This window comes from Lagopus leucura, unplaced genomic scaffold (genome assembly GCF_019238085.1).
Source record: "Lagopus leucura isolate 7727_CA_CO unplaced genomic scaffold, USGS_WTPT01 Super-Scaffold_100004, whole genome shotgun sequence".
NCBI lineage: Eukaryota > Metazoa > Chordata > Aves > Galliformes > Phasianidae > Lagopus > Lagopus leucura.
Window position 1 is genome coordinate 41244742 of NW_024962264.1, and position 20124 is coordinate 41264865.

The 20124-nt window shown below is 35.0% G+C and overlaps 1 protein-coding gene across 4 annotated transcripts in view; it reads right to left on the reverse strand.

Moving 5' to 3' along the window:
• Positions 1-20124, reverse strand: part of FAT1 (FAT atypical cadherin 1) — a 103750-nt gene that overhangs the window by 15721 nt on the left and 67905 nt on the right. For all 4 annotated transcript variants that reach the window (XM_042870549.1, XM_042870548.1, XM_042870551.1 and 1 more), the window contains 11 exons: positions 18452-18727; positions 18028-18238; positions 11557-15624; positions 10716-10912; positions 9225-9378; positions 7676-7909; positions 6279-6668; positions 4767-4981; positions 4215-4352; positions 3267-3410; positions 1016-1213 (listed from right to left, as the gene is read on the reverse strand). In XM_042870549.1, coding sequence (XP_042726483.1) covers positions 1016-1213; positions 3267-3410; positions 4215-4352; positions 4767-4981; positions 6279-6668; positions 7676-7909; positions 9225-9378; positions 10716-10912; positions 11557-15624; positions 18028-18238; positions 18452-18727 — 6225 coding nt within the window. The remainder of the gene's footprint in view (positions 1-1015; positions 1214-3266; positions 3411-4214; positions 4353-4766; positions 4982-6278; positions 6669-7675; positions 7910-9224; positions 9379-10715; positions 10913-11556; positions 15625-18027; positions 18239-18451; positions 18728-20124) is intronic.

The following is a 20124-nucleotide window of genomic DNA, read 5'->3' on the forward strand; positions in this document are numbered from 1 at the left end:
AAGACCATATAAACTCATGTGAAAATAAAGGTGAGAACTTTTCTTAAAATGTATCTTTGGAAATGAGGTATTTGGAAATTAAGGCCAACTACTTTAGCCTATCAATTTTAAATCCCCTGGTCACAGTTTCTTAATTTATTACTGAACAAAAAAGGACTAGATAAGATTTTAAAAAAAGGGGTTTTTTTTCTTTTTTTTTTTTTTTTCTAATGTTAAGGTGCTATTTTAGAGAACTTATCTAACTTATCTATCCTTTACTGTAATTCTGATTTTCAGACATAGCCTCAACCTTCTGTACAACTGTTGCAAGTGTACGCAGACACCCTTCCAGGGTCATTTTTGAATTCTTTGCAATAGCAAAATTCTGAGACCTGCAAGTACAGTGCTACTGCTTATGAGAATCAGACAGTGAGGCTGAATGCTATGTGAAAGGTCCAGTGACTTGGTTTTCCAAACTTAAAAAAAAGATTACATGTTTTCAATTGCCCTCAAAAAAAAAGAATGTAGTATTACAGAAAAATGTCAGTACTGCCACGCCATGAAAATTTTAAAATCCCTGTTGCCACTGTATCAATGTATTCCAGCTCACAGCTTCAAGCATCAAAGCAATAGCGGGGGCAGGAGTTTGCAGTGAACAGGAGGTGGTTCAAGAGACCTCTCCCCTGCCGGCTTTTCCAGACAGATGCCAGAGTGCAGCAAAATGTGTAAGCTAAAATATGTACCACATGTGAAAAGCCTTATCAAAAGCACTCACCCTGTCAACATTTCACTGGCACCAAATGCTAACAGTTAGTTCACCTCACTATTACATTTGCAGTACAATTCCACTTCAATCAACAGACTGTCTGAATATGCTACTGGAAGGGACGTGCCTCAAATAACTACTTAGCATGTCATGATCTCATAACAGAAAGACAAATTATCTTCCAAGTAACAGGAAAAGGTGGTGGTTTGTGTACAAGTGGAGAAAGTTTAATTCTTAAACTACAAAGCAGCTAGACGTAGTGTATCCTACCTTAACATGTAGTAAATAGTGATCCCTCACTTTGCGATTCAGAGCAGCAGTTGTTGTCAGTACTCCTTGATGGTTAACCTGGAAAGTGTTCTCTTCATTTCCACTCAGGATGGTGAAAAGAAAAGGAGGACCATTGTGAGAAGAATCCTTGTCTGTCACCAACAACTGAAGCACACTAAATCCAATAGGCTTATTTTCCTAAAAATGCATTACACAATCACATTAGCTTTGTTGCACTTGGATGTATATACTGACATTCATTTTTCACAAAAAGAAAGAAAACCAAATTACTGTCAAATCAGCTAATAACTATCAGTGAAATCAGAATGACAAGGACTGTTTAAGAACGAACAATACACTCTGAAGAATGATAAAAACAGTAAAAAAATTCATAGGTTTTGATTCTTTTCTAAAGCTTTGTCTGAGATTGTTGTAGGTAGCTTAACCTTGAAACTTCACATTTTCCACTTTCAGTCAGAATCAAAATTACAGAAGATTAACTACCTAGTCATCAAAGATTTCAAATGTAGCTAAAACACTCACTAAACATAATTGAGTGCCTTTGTGGGAGGACTACAAAAACATATTACTCCATCTCACCCCTTGTGTCTCAAATTATTGTCACACGAATAAAGCCACAGTCTGCTTAAAATATGAAATCCAAGTTTAAAAGTTTGTATTATAAAGTTTCAAGTTGGCATAATGTTGATGTCTGATGTTTCAGACTCTTTACAGACTTAGGCTTATTGAGCCTCTGATGTTCACAACCTTACCTCAAGCTGAGAACAACTCTCCCATAACATGTGTTATACTGTATCTACCAGATTTTATACATACAAATTTTAAATGCCAAAAAAGTAGAAGTATCATTGCAAAGTATAGTAATAAAAAATGCTATTCTTATAGTTGCAAAACACTCAGGAACAAGAATACTCTCTTCTTGAGAGAGTAAGCAGGTGAAATTTTGTCGTTAATTTTATCAGATATGGCAGCCTATTTTTTTTTTTTTTCTTAAGAAAACCAGACAAGGACCACGATTTTAAGTAATATTTACAATTCAACATCTAAATTTATTTAGTTAATAATTTAATACTAGCTAAGAACACTGCCAGTTGCCATTTGTCTGTATTTGTCCATTCCCAGTGTATCAGGAGATGTAGACCCACATTTCTGGGCAACTCCTCTAGCTTCTTCTCTGTGTCCCTCATACTGGGGTGGGTTAATATGAATGAACAACAAAACAAAGTCTTCCTTTTTAGCTGAGTGGGGGAAACATTACCAATATTAATTATGTTGACTTCAAAAAAGATTTGAACTGAGGAAAGCAAAATATCTTTGATAGCACACTAAATCAAGACATCTTACTTGTATACTCTAAACACAGGGTAGAAATAAATTACCTTACCCTCTTTTGGAAAGGTGCCTTGACAAATCATGTAATGGTCCTGAACAGAAGTGGTATGTTAGATAGGCACAGATTCCCAGACATTATTGTCCGATCTTCACTTACCTACTGCACAAGGCCAAGGACCAGCAACAGCGAAAGGACCCAAGGGATTGAGCTGACATGTTATCAGAACAAAGATCTTAATAATTATTGCTTCTTTCCCTTCCATTCCTTCTCTACCGAATTTGGGAAGGCAAGAAGCATGGAAGCTGTCTCTGCTATCTTTGCCTTAGTAGAGAGTTCTCTGAATCAGGCAAATATTTGATGACCATTGAGAATCTGCCCCACTAATACCATACTAAGGTGCAAAATCAGTCAAAGAGTTGGTATGTAGCACTGTGAAATACTACTCCTGTTCTAATTGCCTCTGATCCCAGAGGGGGCCAATAGGAATGAACTCAAACTATGGGTCAAAGTGCAGAATACCTGCTCAAAGATCCAAACGAAATAGCAAAATTATTATGTATTCTAACCTGCTTGTATGATGTCAAGAGCACTGTAAATATGAATTCAAACTCAATGTATTATATATACACATACACAAAGTAAAAGAACACAATCTACTTGCAAAGTAAGTTTCCAAATAGACTGCACAATATGGACTTTGTAACTCTTAACACACTTATTCAAGTATTCAAGTATACAGTCTCATTAATGACCTTAATTAGAAAATGACGATATAGAAAATAAAACTGAAACATTAGTTTTTATCAAATCCCACAAAATTTTTTCAAGTCACAAATTAACATTCAAATAATATTACTGATTTGATTACTAGAGCATTACTGTATGCATCTAGTTTACCTGGATGATAACACTATAGTTTCCTTTTGAGAATACTGGAGGATTGTCATTTACATCAGAAACATCAATGTTAACTGTAGTAGTGTTACGTCTAGGTGGGTTTCCATTATCTGAAGCTTGAACTGTCAAGGTATATCCTGAAATCTATTTAAAAATTATAAACAAAAACAAAAACAAAGAACAAAAAGAAATATTTTAGCGTAAACCTCCAGTAAAGCTTGCCTTTCTATCTTTGAACATTTTTCTCTCCCCACAGATGGCCCCCCAGCCCTGTCTCAAAAAGTACTGACAAAATATGATCATATTGTCACAGCTGTACAAGGACTGCTCCAAAAGTAATAACTCCTATTTTATTACCCTGTCCCACGACTTCAGAGATGGATGTTCAACCTTCCCAATAATATTCCCTTACATTTTGTTGCCATGCAATAGAAATCAAAATGCATATGAAGCAAAAATGTGTAACTGAATTCCTTCATGAGAAAAAAATGGCACCCGCTGACATTCATCAGTGCTTGCTGAACATTGATGAGATCAAATGGTGGATGTGAGCACAGTGAGGCAGTGCGTGGTGCATTTCAGCAGTGGTAACAGGGACAGTGGGTCACCTCTGCTGGTGCAAATTTTTATAAGCACAGTTTGTTCATCACTGTCAAACATGTGTAGCTAGTGGTGATCATATTGAAAAATAGCGTTTTGTTGCTGAGACTTTCCTCTACCAAATAGTGTTATTGTGCTCTTCGTATCTGCTATAGTTTCCATGAAAGTAAATAGGAGGCATTACTTTTGGAGTGACATACACATTAATTTTGGAACATTTAAAGTGATAGTTTAGAAATATACTCCCAAAACTGTAGCCATAAAAAAAAAAAAAAAAACAAAAAAAACCCCAACCCAATAATAAACTCAATACCTATAATATACTCAAAAAAGTATAGAAAAACTTACCTTTTCTCGGTCCAGAAGTTTAGTCACTTTTATTTCACCTCTTGAAGGGTCAATTGTAAAAGGATTTCCCTGATTGCCATCCGTAATTGTGTAGTGAATGTGGTTGTTTGAAGGTCCATCGGCATCATCTGCCATAACCTAAGGGAAATTACAGTCTAATTTAAAACAAGTCTATACATATTCTATCATCATTCACACAAACTCATTCCACAAATGAATATGTTTTCATCTAATGAATTACAGTATTACACAGACCTTAGGAGAAACATCCTAACATTAAGAACATACCAGCATCATTTAATTTTTGGAAAAAAATCAGAAAATTACTCCTGTTTTCTCAAGGAGAACAAAATATATCATAAAACATTGTCTACTTTCCCATAATATTTCAAGTCTCTGGCTCCAAACTTTATAAAAATTAATTTCATTTCACTCCATGGCAAACGTCTTTATTAATTTATGCCCATCTTCCAATCATTAATTATTCCTTTCAGACTGAAAACATGATTGTTATAACAGAGTATTTCAAAGGAAAAAAGTGAAAATACGTACTGTAATGACTGACTGTTCAAGCACAGCATCCTCACTGATTACTGCAGTGTATGTGTCTTGGCTAAACACTGGAGTGTTGTCATTGATATCAGTTACGTTAATATTCACTGTTACAACATCACTTAATGATGGTGTGCCTCCGTCTGTGGCTTCTACTGTCAAGTAATACTCATGAGAACTTTCGTAGTCCAAGCTGTCAATGATAAAAATGGCTCCTATTGGAGGAAATAAATACACAGAAACTCACTGTTACAGTGAAATGATCAGACTACATACAGAAGGTCGGTTCATGCCACTACTATTAAAGATTTCTACTTTAAAATCACCAGGCTGGGATTTTATAATTGTAGAAAGTAGCATAATGAAGAAATTTAGAAAAATTATTTTTAACTTTTAAAATTAAGATTAACTGAAAATACAAAAATACCTTTAAGCCTGACTTTCCTTGCATTAACATTTATTTCAGATGTGGAGAGGACAACACAGAGAAAGTAGGAGCAGTGTCTGGCCATGACTTATTATCAATAGAAATATCTCACTTAAAGTGAAAATTCTTAACCAAATATTTAAAATAGTTCAGTCACTAATATATGCATTAATTTGCTGCTGTAGGAGTGTTTCTCTGGAATTTTCTTACTCATTTCAAATCTGTGAGTAAGTTAAACTGGCAAATTACTTGTACAGTACAGTACCGTGCAGGTGCTGGAAAAAGTAGTAGGAAGAATTATAATTTCAATTACACTGATATATTAACTATTATTGACTTTCAGATAGGGATCTTACTTGAAAACAAAAACAAGCAAAAAAACTCAGCAGAAATGAATTCTAGAAAAATAACTATATAAGAAAATAAAAGCTATAATTGAGGTTTACAAGAATTTTTAACAAATTATTGCCATTAATAGGGTACATTTTTCCAAATAAGCTAAGTGCTTCCACTTCCAGAGACTAAATCTGATTAACAAGTGAGCCTGAAATCTCCATTGTCATGCTAGATATATACTTGAATAGAATACTCCAATCTTTCTTTAATGACACATCAAGCTTCTCTGGAATGATTATCTTCATGGGGCAATATTTACTTTTCCCTGCCAATTTCATTTCTGATCTTTCTTTCACCAAGTCTGGATGCTTGTTCTGATTACATGGCATTTGTGAAAAAAAAACCAAAAACGTTAGGCTTCTGTCATTACAGAACCATGCCTTCCCTCTGTGTAGAAAAATTCCAGCTAGGAAACCTTATCTTTTGTCAACTATATGAATATAACTGAAATAAATAATAAATAGGAGTGATAAATAAATTCTACTCTCGCTTGTTAAGCACCTTGTCAAAATGGGTGAGCAAACGGTAGCACTGCCTTTACAGCAAGGATGATGCACATACATTATACAATGTATTTGCCTGCATTACTGCAAAACATAGTATGGTGTTATTCTTGTTTAAACTAACATATCATTTCAGGATAAGATAAGACTGAATAAGCATTACTGCAAGATCAGTTACATTCTTACCTGTTGTTGAATCAATACTGAATTTTCCATGTTCATTCCCACTGACTATTGAGTACGTGATTTCAGCATTGGCTTCAATGTCCCTGCTGGCAGCATGGATCTGGAGAACTTCAGTCCCAACCATTGTGTCTTCTGATATACTTGCACTGTACTCCCTATACTCAAATACAGGTGGATTATCATTTATATCCAAAACGGAAACTATAAGACTACTTGTGGAAGACAGCCTTCGAGGTAAACCTTCATCTGTAGCCTTCAAAGTCAGTGTGTACACAGCTTGCAACTCCCGATCCAAAGACTTCTCTAACCGGATGATTCCAGAGAATTCATCAATAGAGAACTGGCCCTCTGCAGAGTTCACTAGTGAATAATGGATTTTACGGTTCATCCCTGTATTTTGAAAACAGTAACAGAGCATGAAGCAGCAGACAAAATACGCCAACAAAATAACAGATCTGACAGCTATAAGAATAAAATGTGCATGTTAAATACTATCATTCATGCTACAGTAAATTTCAGCAGAAATTAATGGCTTCTGTCAAGGGCAGAATGATTTCCAAAAATATGTAATTAATTTAAAAAGTTAAGCTAGCCCTTCATTGCACCAATTTTCTGCCAGATAAGAAAACATGAAGCTTGGTTCTGCTTCAGTCACAGTACTAGCTAATATGAAACGATTTGTAATACAAATCTAATTATAACCTTAGAACAACAACATCTGGTTAGCAGGCTTAAAAAATAACATGGGAGGATATAGAAGAGTTTGGCTTTATCAAATAACTAGATGCAGTTCCAATGAGTTCATTTAGGAGCCATAACCCAAAATTGACAGGAATATAACTTCTGGCAACTTTTTTGTAAAGGAGAGCAATCAAAAAACTTGGCTTCTGAGCCAAGTATTTTGCTCCTGTGTCTCAAAGATGAGGGAAATGTGAAAACACCTGTCTACTACCTTCCAGTTGAGCAACCTAACTATTATAGCACAAAGAAAGTTTGTTGTTTCAAAAGAACAAGGCATCCATTATTTGATTAATAATATTGTGATATATGGAAATCATAAAGACATTATGCCGTTTTATTCTTCCTTACAATAACAAAGCTTAAGAATGTACTCTTTCTAATGTCATTTTCAGTTTGTGTTCACTTAAATACTCCTAACTAAATAGTAACAGCAGAGACAGCAAAATCTTAATAGGGTAACATATGCTTTGGAATCAAATGGAATAGCTCATTTGGAATGGGCCTTCAAAGTATATCTTTCAGTAGTCCATTCCTGAGAGGTATCAAACACCTGTCAGTTCCCCTGAAAGACTTAACACCTTTCAGAATAAGATTAAATAAGCATTACTGTAACTTTGAGACCAAAAAGGCAAAAGTTTTGGTCAAAGAATGCATACCCGCATCTGCATCTGTTGCTTGCACTCTTGTCAAAAGTGTTTTAGGCTCTGTGTTTTCAAATACCGTAATGGAGTAAGGATCAACTGTGAACTCTGGGGCATTATCATTCACATCTTCCAGAGTCAGAATAATATTAGCCTGGCAGAATCTTCCTCCTCCATCTGTGGCTTTCACTAGAAGGTAATAAATTGCTTGCTGCTCACGGTCCAGTGGCATTAATGTTTTCAGTTCACCTATAAACAGAATAACAAATATGAGTTCATGCAAGTTGCAAAAATTACATATCCCTAACATGTTCTTTTCTAATACCTCTGTACTCAGCAAAACAAAACAACAATTTTCTTTTTGAGAATAGCTTAATCAGTGGCCAAGTCAGTGATCTGCCTTTTCAGGTCAGATTGAATACATGCCTCTTTTTTCCATTGCTTTTGAAGGAGAAATCAGCTAAAGTAAGAGTACCCAACAATGTAGAGACAACATGCATGCATTCACAAATTAAAGAGTTATCATGTAAAGTAAATTAAAATATGATAAATTTCGCGTACTGTTTTCCTGGCTGTGTTCCGTCCACAGGAAAGGACTTCACCCTCATCTTCCAACATTCAGTGAATAAAAAGAGCTATTTACACCATCAAATATAACCAAATTAGCTATTACAGACAAATCTCCAGAAGTCTAACACACATTTTCTTTCCAAAGTGACATTAACCATGCCTGGAACAATGTGTAGCTGTTTTCTCCTTTTGACTGATTCAAAAAACATTCTGAAATACTGTTTGCAATTATGCTAGCCCCAACATTCTGAATTTATGTGACAACTTGTTAGCACAGCATATGGGTGACATTCAAAGTCAATCTCCTTGAAGTAAGATTCTTTTCATTTATTTTGCCACTAAAGTGTGCTTATTTCCTTCTCTATATTTCTGCTATAACTTTGTATCTATTTTGTTAATTTTTTTTCTACATTATTAACTCCCTTTCTACTTATCTACTGCAGTTTGCAGTGCACAGAGTTTTTGCACTAGCCTACATAATAACTCAAAAGTAGTGAATATCATGAAAAACAAACAGGAAAGTTAAAAGCTTATCTTTATTATATACAATGATTCAAAAAACCCTGCCAATTTTGGCATTTACTATGGAAAGGAAACATGTTACTCATTCTAACCTCTGCCCATTTAACATGCCAAACCAAACGATGGCAGGGAGAATCTGAATGAAGATTATCTTATCTTTAGTTTATCAACTCTGATTGCTATTAATACAATATAAATAGTACAAAAATTCATGGCATATTTTTACTCCAATCACTTCTGCATGAAGTCTCTGACTTCAGGGCAGTTGCCCTATTTACTTTAGTTTCTCAAGTATTAAACACTTGCCTTTTCCCTAGCTTCTAATCAATATATTTATGTACTACAAACTCATATAATACATTAACTCTTAATGAAAAGCTTCAAATACTGACATTTATGTGTATCGTAAAGTAGTCATAAAACATTTTATAAAATGCAGTCATGATTCCTTTTGTTTATAAAGCTTTGTTACCTGTGTCGGGAGAGAGTCCAAACTTCTCCGCTCCTGGGCCATGTAATGTATATGTAATTTCTGCATTGGAACGAATATCTGCATCTGTGGCAGATACCTGCATTATCAGTTTGCCAGGAAGAGCATCCTCAGGAACAGTATCGGTGTATAAAGCCTGAAAAAGTTTTAAATTTCATTCAAAGACTTAACACACAGAGTAAATAGGCTTGGAAAGGGGATGCAAAGAGAGAATGGCAGTTGAGAAAATATTGTTTTATAACAATATATATATTATATTATAATATTGGGAACACGTGAAGTGAATCAGAGGATGAAATACTGAAAATGACAAGGACTTACAATTTTCCAATTAATTACTTCACATTTATTACATTATTCAAAGGTAATTATTACTAAAACTATAGGGACTTTTTGAGTGTTAACACAGATGAGAACTCTGAACACATGTAACAGATTAACTGATAATTAAGTGCATTCCCAAGCAAGGAGGTCTGAATTTTTAGCAATTTCCTTTTTTTCTCTTCTGGTAAATCATCTTGTCTAGGTCAGATTCAATCCAGAAGACACCAATACCCATCTTTTATGTTGCACTTCATGAAATACAAGCTTCCAGTTTAAAAGGCACTAAGCACTCATATAGCACATTTATAGCCCTATATAGCTAATATACAAAGACTGAGCCTTATAGATAACATCAATATTATCAAAGCAGTAAAGTTAAAAACACTGACTTACTAGTTTGCAGTTAACTGCAATCTTTTGTACAAATGTACATGTTGATCAACATAAACACAGACTAATAAAAAGAATCAGTCACTGTATATTTGATCCTTCCCAAAACAAGAAAACATTTTGCCTTTCTGCCCATTTCTAAAATTAAAGGAAGCTGGCTATGAAAATCCAGTTTGCTTATAATACACTTCTGCTTCTCCCCCCCCTTTTTTTCTTTTCTTGTTTTCCTTTTTCCCATTTGTTATATTTCATATCTGTTTTTGCAAACTATCATGTGATAAAGTAGATGACTTAGTAAAAAAAGAAAAAAATTGTGGATCACAGATCTTTGATTTTGGACAACATTCCAGGCTTTTCAACTCTTTCCCCTCCCCTTCCCCACCAAGCAATGGTAAAAACTAAGCAATGGTATTCAGCATCTTTTGAGACTTCGCTTCCTTCAGAAAAATACAGCATACAAACTGTAATAGAAGCAGATTAAAACAGTTACTCAGGGGAAAGTATGCATTAAAACAAGAGAAGTGACCTAAAATTATTTTAGTACTACTCTTAAAACACCCAGCTAGTGTTAAAAGTACATCAATGAATTGTCTTTGATTATTTATTTAAATAAACTTGTCCAATTGCTTTGACAGAATTCTTAGTAGTCCAAAGTTCTGTTACCAACATTAAAGGAACACCCATTTATCTGTCTCCTAAGAAGCAATGTCAGTGCAATTTTGCCTATGGAAGCAACTGGACATTGAAGATTATGCCTACCTTTTCACATACAGGGCTGTTGTCATTAGCATCAAGGACTTTAACCTCCACCACAGCTCTAGTAGCAAATGTTCCATCAGTAGCTGTAATATTTAGAAGGTAATGGTCCTTTTCTTCCCTGTCCAGGGGCTTTTTGACGTAAACTTTCCATTCATTCTGTATATTTTCAACAGCAAACTGTCCCAAGAGATCACCTCCTATAATATAAAAGTAAACTTTGAATTAAAAACAATACAGAGAATGCTACTATTACTCTATCAACACTAAACTACATCTAAAAATAAAATAAAATAAAAATTTAAATACAAATTTAGAGCAGCCACTTTCCACGTGTGGCTGTACTTGAAAAAGTTTTAATTTTCACATAGAAATAGTAGGCTTTGATAAAATATTTAACTGCTGCCAATAGAATCTATAAAAACCAATGTAGGAATTCATGTAGCAGCATTATAGATAACATTGTAAGACACTGAAAGAAAAACATTATAATACTCCACTGGAAGTTAATTATTTTGTATTTCTTTGATTCTGTTTTTAACCACAATGGTGATTTCAGTGCAAATATATATTTCTTTATAAAATATAAGTGAACTAAACAGAATACTTAGGGAAGCATGCTGAGCAAAACACATATCAAATAGGAAGCCAAAGAGTTGTTTTCCAAAACTCTTTTTCCCCTTAATCACCCCCACTGTTATTTAATTTTAAGACATACACTTTCTTTCTTTGTTGCTAAATGGTTTCAAGTACGTTTCAAAAATTTGAAGGATTAAGTTATAGCGCATATAGTTCCAGGACACCTCAAGTGATTTTTTTTCTGACATTATTCAAAAAAAGTTACCTGTAATGTAGTAAGAGACTTGTCTATTGTCTTCTTTTGTATCAGCATCAGTAGTACTTAAGATGGCAATTATTCCTCCTGGAGGGTCATCCTCACTGACTGTTCCTTTATATATCTCTGCAGTAAAGCGTGGAGGGTTGTCATTCACATCTGTAACAGTAACTTCAACCACAGCCAGAGAAGACAGCTGAATTTTTTCACCTCGATCAGATGCAATCACTGTAATTCTGTATTTATCTCTCATCTCATGGTCAAGTTCTTTGAGAGTGGTAATCCAGCCAGTTTCCATGTTTATGGCAAAAGACTCTATAACATCTAGTTCTTGAGAAGGATCTAAGCTGTAAGTGACCTGCCCGTTAAGTCCTGAATCTAAGTCAGTTCCTTTTACTTGGATCACTCTTGTTCCAACTGGCATGTTTTCTACGATGAAAGCTTCATATGGATTGGATTCCAAAACTGGTTTGTTATCATTTGCATCTCTTACTTGAATGCTTACTTCTACTGAGGAAATAACACTATAATCTTCATTTGTATATTGTGCTAGCACTGAGAACTGGTACCATTTAGTTGTTTCATGATCAAGATTCTTCTCAAGTTTCAACTTCCCAGTCTGTCGATCAATCACAAAAAAATTATCTCTATTGCTTTCAGGAGTGTTCCCTTTAATCAGACTATACACCAAAGTCTGATTATGCTCTGCTTTGATAATATCTATCTCAGTTCCAACTGGAATGTCCTCTGAAACCATGTAAGAATAAAATGGTTCTGAAAATTTTGGTAGAGACACTTCTGGTGGGAGTATTCTAGCATAAACGGGAACAACTGACTCTTTCTGAGGGGATCCGCCATCAACAGCTCTAACAAAAAAGGTTAGAAACTCATTTTCTAAACCAATTAAGCTTTCTTTTGTTGTAATTATACCAGACAAAGAATCAATTTCTAAATTCTCTTTAACATTTTCGGACTCCGCTTCAATAGTATATGTGATGTCTGCGTTTGTACCCTCATCAGCATCAGATGCCCAGACTTTAATGACAGAAGTTCCGCGTGGAACATTAGATCCAATATTTACTTCATACTCCATTGCTCGAAACTGTGGAGCATTATCATTGTCATCGGTTAATATCACATTAACTGTACAGAAACCAACTTTTCCTCCCGAATCTTTGGCCATTAAACTAATGGCAATTACTTTTTCTGCTTGTGTTTCCCGGTCAAGCTTCTCAGAGGTAAAAATCTGCCCTCTCTCACTTATATAAAATCTATCTTTGGCAAAGTCATTTATAATGTGGTAAGTGATATGGCCATAAGTACCAGAATCTTCATCTCTTGCTCGAACTACGGTCACTAAAGTATGCAATGGAGCATTTTCAGCTAGTTCAACCTCGTATTCATTCTGACTAAAAACAGGGCTGTGCATATTAGCACTTGTTACAGTTACACGAACTTGGGCCGAGCTCCTGAAAACTCCATCAGAAACAGACACATTAAGAATATAATGTGGCTTCAGTGCCTGCCTGCGTAGGTTTGAGACAGTGATAATGCCAGTTTTACTATTAATTACAAAATTCTTTTGGTCATTGCCTGTCATAATGGAGTACTCCAGTTTGTCAGCATCTGACCTATCTGCATCTGAAGCTTGCACGCACGTCACAAAATGTCCATGAGGAGCCAGTTCACTAATTTTAGCTTCATAAACCAATTGGTTAAAAAGAGGAGGGTTGTCATTTAGATCGGTCACATCCACAGTTATAACAGTATCACTGCTCAAGGGCAGCATGCCACCATCTATGGCCCTTATTAGTAACTTGTGTTGCTGAATTTTTTCATAGTCCAAAGTTCTTGTTGTGAGAATGAGTCCAGTGCTGCTGTCTATGTGGAAGTACTCATGACTTTCAGTGTCATCCTCAATCAAATGATAGGAAATTCCCCTGTTTGTTCCAGAATCAGCATCTGTAGCACTCACTTGTACAACAGATGTTCCAATGACTGAGGCCTCAGAAAGAGTTACAGTGTAAGACTGCTCTGTGAACACGGGAGGATTATCGTTGATGTCTTCCACTATTATGTCTACAAACACATCTGCATGCGCTCCAGTTAGGGAGTCTGTTGCTCGGACATTCAGCTTGTAGGCTGGATGAGACTCAAAGTCAAGAGGGCCAACAACGTTTATCACTCCAGTGTTGAAGTTGATCATGAACTGATTGAAAGGATCTCCATCTGTGATGCTGTAAAACACTTTAAGTCCTTCTGGGCTGTTTGCTTGTACGTGTACTACAGGACTATGGAGCTGAATATTTTCTGGTATCTCTGCACTGTAGAAAGGCTTTTCAAAAACTGGCATAGCTTTATTCATAACTGTAATTGGGACTATAACTTCAGCAGAAAAAGCAGGTTCTCCTCCATCTTTTGCCACTACTGTGACCAGGTACTCCTTATTTACTGTGTCTGGTTCAAACTTCTTCTTCAGAGAGATTTCACCAGAGGGATCAATTTGGAAATGTTCATGATGCTCTTTAAGATAGTAATGCACTTCTCCATTTCTGCCTGCATCTTTATCTACAGCGGTGACACGTCGAATAACACAGCCTACTTCAGAGTCTACTTTAACTGCTGCATAATATGGAAGATTGACAAAAAATGGAGCGTTATCATTTACATCTTCCACTGTGACTTTAACTACAATATGTGCAACAACTGATGGTTTATGTTCCTCTGTCACTTCTATGACCACATCAAAAGATTCTTGCTGTTCACGATCGAATGGTATTCCTGTTGTTGAAAGGACTCCTGAAGTTGGGCTTACTTTAAATCTGCTATCTGGGTTTAGAATATGATAAAACAAAGGCTCATTTATTTGGTTCCCTACAGCAGTAATCACAGCTATTGTTTTTGCCTCAGTGGAATTCTCCTGGACTACTGCAGAGTAAGAACTCTGTGTAAATTTCAGTTGGCTTACTTTGCTTTCTTTCACATTAATTTTTACAGATGCAGTGCTTGCAAATCTGCCATCAGATGCTCTCACTGTTAATTCATATCTACTTCGTAACTGAGTTGTATTTTGTACTGTTATATCTCCAGTCTTGGGATTTATTGAAAATTTTTCTCCAATGTTGCCTTCGATAATGGAATAAATTAGTTGTGAAAAAATGCCTGAATCAGCATCAGTGGCATTTATGCTGATGACTTTCACGCCTTTATAGGTTGGAACCAAAATGGATGTGTCATACACCTCTCTTGAAAACACAGGAGGACAATCATTGATATCGACTACATAAATAGTAACGTTAGCTGCATATTCTGCATATAAACGTGGAATACCCATATCATGTACTTGTACAGAAAAGTGGAAAATATTTGTCTCCTCATAGTCCAGACTCATTAATGTCCGAATGGCACCAGTGCTAGAATCAATGGCAAAATACTTGCGGACAGATGGTTCAACAATTTGATAAACAAGCAAAGCATTTGATTCTTTATCAGCATCCATAGCTCGAATTACTAATGGGACATTCTTGTCAGTCAGAACCACACTGTTAACTGAAGCTGATTCACTGATGAGTCCTGTATATTCAGACTGCATAAAAATTGGTATATTGTCATTCTCATCCCGAAGATGTACCAAAACTGTTGTGTTAGTAGTCAAACCAGCCATGTTTGTTCCCTGCACAGTTAGTGTGTAAACAGGCAAAGTTTCAAAGTCAAGTGCCTTCTGTGAAACAATGACACCCGAGTTTGGGTTGATAGCAAAGACATCTCCTATATTACCATCTTTTATTTCATAAACTACAGAAGACAGACTGTATGCTGTAACCATTCCAACAAAACTGCCAATGCTAGCACTTTCGCTGATTTCTGTAGAATATTCTTTGGCTGTAAATTTTGGCGAGGCATTATCAGAAACTGTAACAAATATATGCACAGAAGTCACTTCATTCATTGGAGGATCTCCTTTGTCTGTAGCTTTTACCATCAAGTTGTACTCTTCCTGGTTACTATGATCTAATTCTTTAGCAACTTTAATCATGCCCAAGATAGGATCTATCACGAAGGAATTTCCAATATTCCCTATAAAAAAAAATAAAGTAATTAAGAAAATTAAAGAATGATTGTTTATTGTACAAAAAAGACAAAGTAAAGAGAAAATAGAGAATGTTAAAGTTGCTTAATTTTGTTTAACAAACATCTGTAGCCTCTCTGGAAAGTCTTCTGTAAAGAAGTGTTTGCAGAAATTCTAAATTTAATTGTAGAAACACTGCATAAAACACTAAACTATTCAAGACTTAAAAATAAATGTAAAATATTCTATTCCTTAAAAAAAAAAAGAAAAGGCAAGTACTCCGCAATTTTCAACATAATAAATCATACGTTTTCTTCAAATTATTTTTGTTATTGAATTTGTGCTTAAGCCTACTTAAGTACCTACTGAAGCTGCAAAGAACTTATATTCAGAAATTAACGTTAGTGGAACTCAGGTCCCATTTCAGGATCTAGAATAATTAGATAGTTCTAAAAAAAGAAGTGTTTTAATGGCACTTCTGAATCTCAGTTGTTTATGCAAGTATTGTTTAAATCTCTGCTTCAGAATGAACCTTTCTGAACTAGACCAAAATTCACATTTTCTCTAACTTCATGTTAATATATAGGTAAGTTATTCCCTGTGATCAAGTATTAGGAGAAAAATACTATCTTCTGACTATTACAAGCTAACGCTTGATAACCATTTTTCTTCATGTTTTTCAAATACATGGCTGAATTCCACTGCACAAAATATTCAGCTCATGTACTAAATAGAGTAAAATTAATACTGTAGTTCCTTAAAATTTGTATTACTAGAGCCATGATCTCAGCACGGAAAAAAATTTTAAGAACTTCTGAGTTATGCATACAAGTAGGCAAGAGATCAGTTTTTATTTATTTATTTTTTTAAGCGGAGGCTCTAAACACAGTGGCATTCTTAGAATATCCCATTACAAATCTAGGCAGTCATTACAAACATTTAAAGAATGTTCTATCCATATGCTTAGAACATCAGTTACAATGCTTTAGCCTCCCAGTTGGTCACTTTCCTATAAAACAAATCTAATAAAGTCTAACATTTACTCCTACAAAAAGCTAGAAGAAAGGAAGTGAGCAGCATGTAACTTCATTTTAGACAGCACGCATACAGAATCTTTTTCTTGCAGCATTTTGTCATTTCTAACACATGCACTGCTGAACTAGGAAAGGCAAGTGAAAAGTTTCATGTCTTGCCTAGAAAAGTCATATATCCTCAAATTATAGAAAAAAATACACATATACTAAGGAATTTATCAAATATATTCCTTGTCTTTGAGCAACCATAATCATAGCTTCATTTACACAGTGCTTCAAAGTGTTTTTATGTCAACGCTTTGATGGAAAAAAGGAAAATATTTACAATAAACAATTCCTACGCCTTTGCAAAGTAACCGATGTCAAACAAAAATAAAACATTTGTGCATATCACCTTGTGTGGAACCATAACTAAACAGATTTTAGCAACTGTTCTCTTTCATATACAATTGCTTATGCTTGCAGCTGAGACTTTTATTTTTAAATTACTTTCTAAATTGAAAGTAGGCATCTAGTTAATGAAGTTTAAATGACATTTTTATTTTTCATTAAGCCTAAATAGCTCAGGACCTGAGCAACTGTAGGCCTGTATTTAGATTTCGCAAACTGAACCAGAACTGACTTCCAAATGCTAAGTGAACTCAGTCAGTGCCATCCCATAATCACACTACTGAAAATCACCATCATTTAAATTTCATTGTTAAAGGTAAGTTCAGAAAGATACAGTGAAGCATAAAATAAGCAGTGGCATCCAATGTTCTCCTCTGGCCTGCAATCTCAGGTCTCTCAGTGACAAACTGACTGGCTATTAAAGGAATTCTTACATGTTTTATTGAACCCCAATTGAATCCCAATTTAAAATCACCCAGATGTAACCAGGCAAAGCAAGACCTTCCATGCTACCTGTATCAGAAATTTTAGCTTAAACTGCAAAATTTAGTAGTTGTTTCTTCAGAAGTATACGAACACTACCTTTGAGCTCCCTTCTTTCACAATGTACTAAACACCAAAGTTCTTGTCTCATTATTTTACTCTTTTCATCACATCTTTGCTTCACTTATACCATAAATTCCCAAAAAGAATGCTCTTTCAGATCTGAACTTCAGGTATGAAACTCTGTATTTTCTGAAGAACACATCCTCTTTCAGAGTTCAAAGGTATCTTTCCCTTCAGGAGAGCAACACAAATAATTAAGGGAAGATGAAAAATGTTTACCATTGTAGTTTTCTTTTCAACACTCTCAGGCTGTATTTTTAAGTACGTGACACAAAATACAATGTGTACTCTCACAGCTGTTTTTTACGTGTCTAAAGTTGAAACAAAGCACGACAAGTATCATTTTAAAAACAAACTGAAGATATAAGAATGTCAACATACCTGATTCAATAGAATATACAATTTCTGCATTTTTTCCTTTGTCCTTATCTAATGCTGTAACCTGGAGGACTGCTGATCCAACAGCTGCTGACTCATACACACGGCCTTCATAGGAAGAGCTAGTGAACCACGGTGCATGGTCATTTGTGTCGCTGACGTTAATGATGATCCTAGCGTAGTTGCGCTTTACAGGAACGTCTTGATCTCGAACCTAAAACAATTAGCATAATACTAGTAATTATCACTGATAATTCAGAGGTTCACCAAATGTTACTAATTATTTAAGGTTCAGTCTTTACCAGTCAGAGACAAAGATTGAGTACAAATTAAATGTACAAATAAATGATTGCATTAGGGAGAAAAATAAAAGATTTTTTAAGAAGCACATCTTATAGATAACAGAACAAATATTGTGCTTATTTACCATTACTGTGAGAATATGCTGGTTCATTGTCTCATGATCTAGTTTTTCTGTGGTATAAAGAGATCCAGTTCCAGGGTCCAGACGAAATTTTTTAAGGCTGATGGGATCAGTGCTGCCTTGCATTGTATATATCAGTTTATTCTTCTCATCTCTGTCTGTGGCACTAACTTGCAAAATTTCTGTCTCTGGTACGGTGTCTTCAGGTATAACAACTTCATATTTTGAAGCAGAAAATTGAGGCCTGTGATTATTTGTGTCTATCACTTTGATATACACCTGAAATTATACATTGGGAGGGGAAAGCTTTAATAATTTATAGTAAACAGGAATGAAAAAGAGTATCATTAAAAATCAAACCATATATGCACATACTTCCAATGTAAGAAATTTTTTTTTCTTTTTCTCTTTTTTTTTCTCCAGGGAAGAGAAGAGAGTTATAGGTAGGATTTACAGAGAAGATGCAACTCACTGAATCTGAATCTGCTTCATCTTCCTCAAAGTCAAAAATAGCTTCCAAGAACATTAGAAGGATTTTATTCTAAGTAACAGCAGAAAGACTGCTTCATAGAAATAACAAAGTGCTGCACCAAACCCTGGAGGCAGGCATCACAGTGTAGCCTGATGAACTGAAGTGAGATTGTGGGGACAAAAAGAACTGGTGTGCAGAACTTCTGGGTAAATTTCTATTGTAAGAGACAAGGATATTCCCCCAAACTGGGACGTTACCCACTCTGCTAGCTGAAATAACCATCACCAGAAAGAGTTATTTTCATGGACAACTTCACTCAGATAAAAGAGAAAACAGACTGGCATATAAAATGTAATATAGGAACATAGGTGAAGAGGGCAAGTGTGGAATGTTAAGAATTAGAAGCCAGATATGGAATGAAATTCTACACAAGGAATAAAAAGTTTTAAGTTTATTTGAAACCACAAAACCATCTGTGGGTAAACAAGATCATCAGAAAATATAAGCAGCTTCTAAAAAGAAGCTTGTGCTAAAATACTATTTTGCCTCAGTTTCATTCACAGAGGAAAATAGGAAGAGTGACCCGGCACAAAGCAAAATTAAAATGAGATACTGGAAAAAGTGAAAACTATTCAGCAGGACAAGATGAAGCCACTCGTGCTGGATTACATGAAAAATAATAATAAAAAGATGGTAATACCCCTGTTTAACATGCACTATTAATAACATTGAGCTCCACTGTCATATAGTAGAGAGGTCTGTAGCATCTGCAGATGTAAGCACAGCCCCATGACTTTTCTAGTACACATATTCTTTGGTATTTCAGATAAACGAGTCATAATCCATTATACATTTTGGGAAATATTCATATGCATAGTTTTTCACTGTCTGAAACAATCCAATATGACAAATACAAACTATCACTGCTATTAATAAGGAAAATCTACCAGAATTCTCACGATACAGAACAAATAGAAAAGAAATGTAATTATTGGGTACACTGATAAAATCCCTTGCAAGAGGTTGCTATGGAAACTAAGGACTTTGTTGTGTATTTTTTTTTCCTTTGTCATTGATAAGAAATAACTTAGAGATGAAAAAGTTAGAATAAATACCGATTTTCAGTAGTGAGAAAATTAATAGTAGGTGACCCAAGATGTGTTTTAGGTCAGGGCTTTAAATATATTCACTAATAAATTCAATT